Below are 11,352 nucleotides of genomic sequence, written 5' to 3'. Positions count from 1 at the left end.
TGAATATTTGGCTGGCATGAATGATTAAATAAACTTCCAGTAGCATATATGGCTTTGGCTACTTGAACCTACAAGAAAAATAAAACAAATAAAAGCAATATTAGAACAGTAAAGATATAATATATCAAGTCATCGAATATATATGTCTATAAATATAATACATTAAATTTAATTATATATAATGTAAATGCATACATACATATGCATATATGGTAATGTTTTTCCATTTCAAGATCAAAATGAATTTGTTTTCACCTAAAATTGCAATGCTAGTTCCAAATCGTAAATGATCCATATGTCATTAGCTTTTTTCTTGAAAATTTATAACCCATTGATCTAATGGCTGAGAATACTCAGTTTAGTAATATAAGAAATGGACAATACATGAGTTTAGAAGCTTCGATTACACAACACATCATGACGATGGTGAGAGTCTGTGTTCTGAAAACTTGAAGATGCCAAGGGCGCCACAACTATTTTCTAGAATAACACTAAAAGGAGGCAACTGTAACAGATTCACAAAATAAGACAGACTCTGCAATATAAGTCACTTTACTAAGTCTCAAGTTCTCATAAGATGTAGTACAGACAAAAGTATGGCAGAATGTGACAGACACGATTTTAATATAAACTTTTTCAACCATTCATTGCTTAAATAGAAAACAACATAGAAACAAACGAAATGGATAAACAAACCTGCTCTACACTGCTAGTAGAAACGTCCTTGACATTAGAAAATCTTCGTGACTTCTCAAATTCCTCATATACATCTGACTTCATCCTGACAATAGCCATAGAATTGATCTTAATTTGGGATAACAGCAGAACTAGCTGCAAAAAGACGAAGTAAGGTTAAACGAGATAACATTAATTTGGACATAGAGGGTACTAAAGCAATCAGGAGTTTCATTACACCTCAGAGGAAGAAGAGCATATGGATGGGAAGTCTAAAGCACGATCATCTTGAAGACAGTATGACAGGACAATAGCATATAAATGCAACTCCAATTTGCTCTCTGCAGGGGCTTGGTTATAGTTATGCATAAACTCCTGCAACAGAAACAAGGCTGCTTAAGTTTGATACCAAATAATTCCCCCAATGAAGGGATACATAAAGATTCATGATAGATAATCACTTACCAAAGTCTTCATGGACTTACAAGTCCCTTCAGGAAACTTCTTTTTCTCTTTAAACTTTTCCATAACTCGACCAGCCAAAACAACATCAGCTGGTAAAATAGCAGGCCAATGTGCACCTCCACATTCATGTCTGTGTTCATGAACATGTTTAAAATTAGCATCTGTTACTTCGCATTTCCCATTTCTGGCTAATTTTGTATCCATACAGTGCTTTGCGAGCTCTGCTGGTAAGATCTTCTTCATGGAAGAAAGATTCTCGTTCGTCACAATCTGTTCTCCTCCAGCTTGCTCTTGGCAATGCTGGGAGCAGTAAATAGGTATTGTGCATGACAAGCAGAACACAGCATCTGCAGGAACTTCATTGAAGCAAAAATGGCAATGAGTCTCTCGGCAAGACTTCATTATGATCTGCATGTTACTGCATCAAGTAAGATGCATATAAAGACTTCAGCATAATTGTTACGGGAACACAGTTATAAAGCATTAAAGAAAAGCAAATGTCTGACCTCGTAGCATCACAACCTTACAATAGGCCAAATGAAAGCGTAGACAAAGAAATGCATATACAGACAAATAGAATATATGACAGCCTGCAAAATAACACTTAAAATCATACCACAGCAATTGGTTCTTCATTATGTAACAATGAGGCTGGTGGGATGTCAATTGGAGCAACCATTCCTCTACCTTTAAGTGTTGTTGTAACACATTGAAGTTTAATCTCGCATTTTTCAACTGTCAAATAAGGTGAACAGAGTTCAATAATCATGAAACAATGACAAAAAAAATACTTAGATGATTAACAGAAAAAAAATTCTAGCCCTGTCCTAAAATCATGACAAATGCTTTTCCCATGTAGGGAACTTCATCTCAGAATATGCTCAAGCTTAAAAACCATCACCAGATTCCACAGGATATTTAGCAGTAACATGACTGCAACAGATATAACGCACTTTCAAGAGAAAGTAACTAATTAGCTGCAAAAAAAAAACTACAGATGCAAACAATTAGTATCAATTCCAAAAAGATGTTGGTTGCCATTAGCCATAACATTAAGATGTTTTAAAAACAAAGGAAGAGCACAATATATTTTTAAGAAAATCAAGGAATCATTTTCCTCTTAACATTAACCAAACTATCAGCATGGTGATTCACTAAACGAATACAATTATGAATACTGAAATCAAGAAAACTGTAAAGCAAATAGGAGAGCATCAATTAAAGAAGCCCCAGTATGGATAACACAATGAACAGAATATAACATATCACAAGAAAAATAATAATCTAACAGTCAATTATTAATTAAGAAGGAACGCAATATAAATGGATAAAGGTCCCCAAATGAAGTAAAACTCATACGCATGAGTAGGAGAAACCATTTTATGTATTAGAAAGCTAATAAGGATAAGGTTAGCTCAGAATTGAAAAAACGGTTCAATTTTTGAAATATTGAATTTATAAAAAATTGTCTCAAAATTAAAAATTATGTTGGGATTTTGTCTTTTTAGAGTTGTGCCAATACCTCATTAAATTTCATTTATTCTCTTAGGCCAAGGCCACGAGGAATGCTACAGGTTGTAATTGCCAACCCCCCCACCACCCACCCACCCCACCCCACCCCCCCAAAAAAAAAAAATAAAAATAAAAATAAAACACACACACACACAAACCCCCACGGCAATGCAAGTCCACACACGCCCATGCATAGACACACAACAATTAAGATAAAATAAAAAAATAAATAAAAAAGAAAGAGGAGAATAAGGAGAAGGAGAAGACAAAGACGAAGAAGAAAAATAAAAAAGAAAAGAAAACAACTGGTCAATGGAGGGATGTTCCTTGTAAGTATATGCACATAGAATTTCAACAAAAGAAAGTTTCTTAATTTTATCTTAAAGATTATGGATCACTAGCTAGGGGGGTTATTCATTGGTGTAATTTGGAGCAAATTGGGTTAATTGTTCCAATGGGATAATTTTACCCAACGGGACAATTTTGAGTGGAATAAAGTGAGGTAAATGGGATAATTTGAGTGGGACAATTGGTATGACATCTTTTTATAATATGATATTTATAGATCAATTAAGTTCAAGTTTAACATGATACTACATCAAATGTTTAAATAAATAACCCCCTGCATCAAATTTGATATTACATCAAATTTGATTCTGAGTAATTTTAAGCAACATACTCCGCAAAAAAAAACATGGAGAATTCTGGATAGAAAGAAAGAAAAAAATCTCAATACCTTGCTGAGCATTACAACAAAAAACTCATCTTCACTGCCATCACTTGGTTCTCTTCCAATGTCGTCTCATCCTTGAGAACTTTTTCGCTGTGAATCAACAGCTGCTTGTCCCATGGGTAATTACCTCTGCCCTGAATCGCTTCGATGTTCTTCTTCACTGCTCTCCTTATATCCCCTCGCGATTCATCACAAAAGTGGTCAAGATCTAGGTTAAGATCAGCGAGATCCGAGGATGAGCATGGTCGGGTTCGACGTCGGCAACGAGAGCGACATCGTCGCCGTCGCTCCCCAGCGAGGTATCGACGTTGTTCTCAACAATGAGTTGAAGCGCGAGACGCCGACGATCATCTGCTTCGGAGAGAAGCAACAATTCATCGGCACTGCCGGCGCCGCCTCCTCGATGATGAACCCGAAGAACACCATCTCGCAGATCAAACGCCTCATCGGCAGTAAATTCCCAGATCCTGAGCTTCAGCATGATATCCAGTCGTTGCCTTTTGTTGTTACCAGTGTTTTAAATATCGGCGATATATCGGGTATTATCGCTGATATATCGGATTTTTAAGCTTGCCGATAGGATAACTTGATTTTCTAGTCGGTTGTCGTTTTTGACAAATTATCGATGATTTATCGCCGATAAAGGAGAATATCGCCCGATAACATAGGTTTTTATTATCGGTTATCGCTGTGGCTGGTGATTTGAGTGAGGTTGTTGAGAAATTAAACCCGACCCGACCCGTTTTCACAATGAAATGAAAACTCAACCCCCTTTCGTGAATCCATACCTTCTGCCCTAAATCTCTGGCGGCTATTCTCCAGCAAATCTTCATCGCCTCTTCGTCGCCTCTTCGTCCTCACCTCTTCGTCGCCTTTTTCTCCAGCAAATCTTCATCGCCTCTTCGTCGCGACAAATCTCTTCGTTTCCTCTTCGTCCTCGCCTCTTCGTCGCCTTCAAGCCCTAAATCTCTGGCGGCTGTTCTCAGCGAATCTCCAGCGAATCTTCCGCACGGGTTTCCTCTTCGTCGCCTCGACTGCGTGAATCTCCAGGAACCTCGGTCTCGCCTTCGTGAATCTCCAGCGAACTCCAACGGGATTGAGGTATCATCTCTTATTCATTTATTCTCTTCTCGCCTTCGTTTTGTGTTTTCTGTTTTTTCTGTTTTTTCTGTCGGATGTTTGCTATTTTTTTAAGTTGATTGGGTGTTGTTATTTGAGACAGATAGTATTACTTGTATTACTGTTTATAGATATTTGTTGTGAAACTTGTTGTGACTTGTGAGACTGTTACTGTGACTTATTCATTTGCTTATCTCAATATAAGTTTTTAACTGCAACTAATTTTTAATCAATATAAGTTTTTTCACTGTAATTAGTTTATAGAAAACTTGTAATTAATTTTAAGAAAATACTTGTGTGTATAAGCAAATTTAAGTGTAATTACAATTAAATTTGAGCAATTAGTTTTAACTGCAACTAATTTTTCAATGCAACTACTATAGCTAATTATAAGTTCATAACTCGGTCAATAATCTCTGAGTTTCGTCGAATCAATGTTCACTCTTCACTGCGACTAATATTGATTAGTTTTACAACTTGAATCTGCAGATAGTTTACAATTGCTATTTTAACTTGTCTTCCTCTATTCCTTACTTCATTCCTTGAAATCTTGATGTGATTTTGATCTCAAGTCTGCAACAAAATAGAACTGACTGATGTTAATATATATATATATCATCCACTATATCACTCCGATAATTACTACTTATCCCCGATATATCCCCGATTTCCGTTATCCGATAAGGATTTTGACCATCCGATAAGTCCCCGATAACCGATATTTAAAACCTTGGTTGTTACCGAGGGTCCAGATGCCTTCTCGTTGATCCACGCTCAGTATCTCGGCGAGCAAAGAGCCTTTTGCTGTAGGGAGGGTGAGAGGGCAAGAATTACCCCCTATTGTTCTAGCAAGTGAGTTGGGGTAATTTTGAGGGTGGGGTGTGAGAGGGCTTCATATAGTTAGGGTAATTTGGGGAAAAATGGGGTATTTGTCCCACAATTATTCTAACAAACCAATAACACCATAAAGTTGACTTCGGTTCCAATTAGCCCAATGAATAACACTAAAAAGTGTTGTTCCAAAAATTATCCCATTATCCCCAAATTTACCCCAATGAATAACCCCCCTAAGGAAAGGACTTCATCAATAAGCCTGACCTCATGCCAAAATAATAACCCCGTATTGTCTCCTCTACACTGATAGATCATAAAAGAACACTGCTGGATTTTCTTTTGACACATACTTCAGTTTTAGAAAGCCATTGAACCTCCAGTACTTGATCCCATATGCAACAGGATTCTGTAATAAGCGTATGGTTCACTAATAATTTGCTCCGGCAACTACTCCAAACTCTTACCAAACTTGATTACCATTCCCTTGTAAAGCTAGTTCAAATCTAACTTTGAGACAGTTTCTTAAGATGCAATACATTTCCTACTTGTTCCCACAACCTAATCTCTACAATCTAACTGGACTACAATCTCCACTTTAAAATTACAGCTGATACATAGAACAGGAAGTCATGGAAGAAAAGCAATACCTTTCATAGCAAGGTACATACTAGTAACCTAGGCAGAGGCCTGGGCAAACCTAGGCGGTTTTCCTTTTTTTTATTTTTTAATTACAATTATTGATAGTGAATACCAATCTAATAGAAAGCTTAGGCGTCGGACTAGCACCAAGAAAGATTTCTTTCTACATTTAAGTGGTGGTGAAGGAGGTTTTGTTGAAAATCAAAGGAGGTAGAAGAGGTGTTCATAGGTGGCGGTTGGAGGAATTTGGAGGAGGTTGGTGGACATGAGGGCTGCAATGGAGGAAATCACGACCAGGACCTAAAGGGCGTAGTCTACGTAAGCAGCCTAAGTACCGCCTAGACTCTAGGCTGACGGCCTAGGTACCACCTAGACCTAGGCCTACACCTAGACGGGCTAGGCGGAGGATTTTTAAGGCATTTCTAATAACATTCTTCAAGAGAAATAAAAGTAAAGGAAAAATGTCTCTTGACACCTTGAATATTTAACTTAAGGTGACATTTACAAGTGACTGCTGAGTTTTGACAGTGCACAGTACATTATGTAGCATAGCTGTGAAAATTTGATCGTAACCTATATGCTAATATTGAAACCTGTTTTTATGAGTTGATGATGAATAAAAAGGTTAGATTGCAAGGAAGAGACAAACCAAAATCAGCCGCATTAGTCTGCTTGACATTATTTCTTGAATGGTTCCCCCAAGCTGTATCATTAAAATGGTTTGATATCAAATCTAACTCTCCCTTTATCTGCTTTTTCCCTGATGAGGATCCTTCCAAAATGATTGAAATCTCTAAATCATGAATTGCAGCTTCATAGTTTCCAAATGAAGCATTTGCCTTTCCTCTCCTATACCATGCCTGCAAGCAAAGGAAAGCAGAAGCTAAAAATTGCAACTGAAACATAACCGATACCAAGTAAAGAGAAAGCAGACCAATTCAGTAACATTAAAAGTATTTTATGGCAATCACACAGTCCAGGCATCCTACCTGACTAATAAAGTACCTACCATAGCAATTTATCTGTGATTTGGTCAAAGGTGTAGCAAGAGATAGAAAACAATGCTGAATTGCTGATCAACATAACTTAGTAAAACCAAAACAATGAAAACACACTTCTCTTTTTTTGTTAGGAGAAGGTTTCTTAATTTATGAATCACTACCTCCGTTCATAAGAGCATAAATTGATGCCACGTCACCATTGTAGACTTTGGAAATAGCACAGATTAATGCAGCATTACCCCCAAACATTAGGAGGCAGTTTCCATGAGTTGCGTTTAACATCTACGCTACGATATGGAAAGCCTACTTCCATGCATAAAACAATCAAACCAAAGTTTTCAATAAAACCTACGTCTCCCAAGTATCCAAACAAGTCTTCTTTTTTTTTCCCAAACTGCTGAGCATATGTTGTAAACAAACGATAAGAATATTAGACTATCTATTCTAGATATGCCCATACAGACATCTACCTAGACATACGCCTGTTTCTGTAGAAACAATATGCAATCATCAATTTGTTCATACGTGCATGCATAAGCTTATGTAAGGAGATGTCCTGAATTAGTTACAGGATGATATGCATTCCTATGATCAACCGTAAGCTAAAGAATAACGAGACAGTATTTTCCAAGAGCCACAGTATATTACCAAGCTAAACATGATAAGTTAAGAATAACAAAAGGTTATTAGGTTCCTACCTTCACATAAGTAGGAGACAGTACAATAGCCCGATTGCAATCTCGAATACACTCTTCAAGGAGTCCCATTTTCTAGAAATCCAGAAAACACCATAAGAAATGATACAAATTAGAGAGGTATCAAATGCATTGTTAAAGAAATAAGTACCTAGCTTACGAACCATTCTAATACTTGATTATAGTATAGTAGTATATAAGCATTAGAAAGAAAAATTGAAAGAATATTTAACAATTGTATTCCAATGGATAGCCAAACAAAAAACATGCAATAGAATCCAACAAAACAAAGTAAGCAGCTATGCAAGATTGTTAATTCTTCTAGAAAAATACTCTGATTTACTTTTCCTTGTTTTGCCTCAAAAATTAGTTGGAATCACAGGTTAACTGATCTACCTTAACTAAAAGAGTCAACCCCAGTCAGGGCCCCAGAGAACAGCATAAATCATGTATACATTTTAACAAAACAAACAGTACAGGAAGAACAGAACTTACATGGACAGAAGAACCCCGGTTAACATAAAGTGTTGCAACAAAGCTCTCGTCCATGTCACCGTTAGTCATAGGTGCATAACGCAATGCCTGTTTTCAGAAGAAAATTAGAACATGGACGAAATAATGGAAAACTAGGAAGGCAAAAAGGACAACCCTTCTTAGCAGCCTTCCATAAATTGGTGATAGAAATGGAAAACTTAATGAAAAATAACTGACATTAGATTGGTGAGCTAGATGTTGACATAACATCAGGGAACTATTTTTCAGATGATACTATTTCAACAATTTTTTTCGGAAAATAAGATCATTCCTAAATATATTGTTTAATGTCCATCTCTCAAGTATCATATAGACGACTCACCCCAAGAACTTTAGTACCCAGAAACCATGGCGATCCTTCTCTTTTTAAAATTCTTTTTTCAGATATGGTTGCCAATCAAAAAATCAATTACTAAACCAGAGTAATTAAATTGGAACAGAGATTGAACCTCTATGTTTAGACCTAATGGCTCTATGAAGGCTCCAGATAGACATCCAGTTTTGACAACCCTAACGTTCAACATATAGGCCGGTTCAGAAGAGGACCGAAGTGAAATCAAAATAGAGGATGTTGCACAAAACATACAGATGTAAGGGAGATGAAACTGAGCCAATAGTGGTATTTATATATTTTTCCATTCTCGTGTGAATATGGACACAAATATTGCTACAACCTACATACTGGACTCATTACGCATGTTCAATGACAAAGAATTCTGCTCTAGATGAGATCTCATCAACTCATCAGATGTTACTGAAAATTGTGGAAAGGAAAATAAGTTAAATGTTCAATCACAATTCATATGAAAGTAACTTTAAAAGAGAGAGAGAGAGAGAGAGAGAGAGAGAGAGAGAGAGAGAGAGAGAGAGAAATATAAGAGAGAGAGAGAGAGAGAGAGAGAGAGAGAGAGAGAGAGAGAGAGAGAATTACATTGCACTGTGCAATAATAAATGGACTTCGTGGCTGGCGTCTGATGTTATATATTCAAATATTTAGGTATCTATTTGGATATTTCAGTGCTACCTATACTATGCCGTCCATATATACACAAATGCAATCAATTAACACTATCTTTATGTAAATCATGAAGCACAAATACTCAACTTGTTAATTGTGCAAACCTGTACATTGCCAATTTCCTAAAGTTCAGCCAAAACCACTAAATTTTCGGAACTTGTGAAGAAACTAACGACTACCCAGTGAAAACATCACTGACTAAAAGAGAAATGACTAAACACAAATTATCATAATTGGTAGAACTCTGCAAACCTGAGAGTAAAAGCTCAAAGCTTTCGGATAATCACCCTTCGAGAAACACTCATTTCCTTTTTTCTTGAAACCAAGCGATTTCTCCTTGCTCTTGCGGCAAAGCGCCAGCTTAGGATCAGTCAAATCCCCAATCACCTACAAATTGAGAAACAATAAATCACCGAAAACAAATCAAAATGATCCAATATCTGACTGATTGGGGTTAGAAGAGTAATTACACGCTGAAATTGAGGAAGAGGGAGAAGGAACTCGAGAAGCGAAGAGCAGGAGAGGGTTAGGGTTTCTGAAGTGCTCTCGCTGATTGTTCGCTTGAGATTGCTTGGGATCAGAGATCTCAGCTCCTCCATTACAAAAGCTTCAACTCGTTGATTGATAGTTTAATTTGTAGAAAAAGATTGATTTTTTAAAGCGACGGATAAACCCTAGAACTCGAACTCATGGGTTTAGACGATTTTTTAAAGGGAAAAATGCTTCCAGCGAATCCAGCCCCAAAAGCTGGAAACAACTCAACACTTTGTCAACGGGTGTTTTACCTCCAAAAATAAATATTCTGTTCTCCGAGCCCCAAAACACAACACGCAAGACATTAAAATATGTGAAGACCTTTAATTGGAAAATTGCTTGAGGGAACCAAATTAAATTGGCTCATTCATCCCCACCCTCAGTTCAAGAACCATAACCCAAAAATTCTTAAACCGAAAAAGTAGTGCAAGCAACCCCCAAGTACCGTGTAAACCCACTACCCAATAAATCCATTCCCAATTTACCCTTCCCCATTTAATACTCCCAGATCCCATTTCTCCTTGAGCTGACCCCAAGACCTCCCCCTCCCCCAACACGGCAAGCCCTCATCCTCCGCCTCCGGCGAGGTCCACATCATCTGCGTAGACGGCCACGACGACGACGACGTCATCCTCGCCGGCGCCACTCTCTGTCGCACACCCTCCGAGACATCTCCGGCGATCAAAAAGCCTCGATCGCCGACTTCTTCGACGTCGCCGCAGGATCCGGCGCCGGCGGAGTCCTTGACTCCATGCTGTTCACCGGAGGCCCCGACGGCCGCCCATTCTTCTCCGCCGCCGACGCCGGAGACCTCCTCTCCAAGAACCCTAGCTTCCTCTCAAGGCGGAGCGATTCTTCAACGCCAGCAGCCGCCCAACATTGAAACGTGTTCAGGGATCGCCCAACATTCTAAATTTAGTAATTTGAACAGAATGATTTTTTATGATTTGCAGTGTATTAGAATAATTTGGTCAACGGGTTATCAATTGATCTTTCTAAAAGTTAAATAGAAATAATTACTAGCTAGATTTTCTTGTTCTTGTTGGCATTGAATATTGGATTGGTACTTCTTGCCTCTGAGATTATTTGTATTCTTGCCTCTGTTTATCACTCGTCTGGATTTAATCTGTGTAAATCTAGATTATAGTTTTTATTTTAGAAAAAAAAATAATTTTGAATAACTAGTTTATAGCGCCAAGGTTGCCAATTATATATTAACTCCTTCTGCTCCTTGTAGGAGATGACCTTGGAAGAGTATGAGAAAATAAAGGAGGACGACGTCTTCTCGACGGCCGACGCGACGGAGGCGAACGACTACGATTTCGAGGTCGGCGACGTCTGTAGGGCTGCCACGCGTGCCGACTTCTTCAGTTTGTTAGTGATGTTTCCGCTTGAACTATGTATAAGATATGTAATATAGTTGTGAGAAAGGTTTTTTTTAAATGTAAGTAAGGCTCCTCTTTTTTATTGTGTTTGTTGATTGAATGAGCTCTCTTGAATATGTGATGTTTGAGAAAATGCCTATGAGATAGAGTGATGTGTTTTTTAGTTGGGCACAATTTTTATGAATGTAAGGTGTTTGAGAAAATGTGT

The 11,352-nt window shown here is 37.7% G+C and overlaps 1 protein-coding gene across 1 annotated transcript in view; it reads right to left on the bottom strand.

Moving 5' to 3' along the window:
- LOC109825676 overlaps positions 1-9,948 on the bottom strand; it is a 12,787-nt gene extending 2,839 nt beyond the window's left edge. The window contains 11 exon segments of the mRNA XM_020392545.1: positions 1-2; positions 4-68; positions 697-831; positions 916-1,050; positions 1,141-1,548; positions 1,757-1,875; positions 6,627-6,837; positions 7,677-7,748; positions 8,169-8,255; positions 9,478-9,612; positions 9,696-9,948. The exon segment at positions 1-2 is cut by the window's left edge and continues 56 nt beyond it. Of these exon segments, the coding sequence (XP_020248134.1) occupies positions 1-2; positions 4-68; positions 697-831; positions 916-1,050; positions 1,141-1,548; positions 1,757-1,875; positions 6,627-6,837; positions 7,677-7,748; positions 8,169-8,255; positions 9,478-9,612; positions 9,696-9,824 (1,498 nt within the window). The 5' untranslated portion in view covers positions 9,825-9,948.

Source organism: Asparagus officinalis, chromosome 10, assembly GCF_001876935.1.
Source record: "Asparagus officinalis chromosome 10, Aspof.V1, whole genome shotgun sequence".
NCBI classification, from domain to species: Eukaryota; Viridiplantae; Streptophyta; class Magnoliopsida; order Asparagales; family Asparagaceae; genus Asparagus; species Asparagus officinalis.
This window is presented reverse-complemented; position numbering and strand designations above follow the sequence as displayed.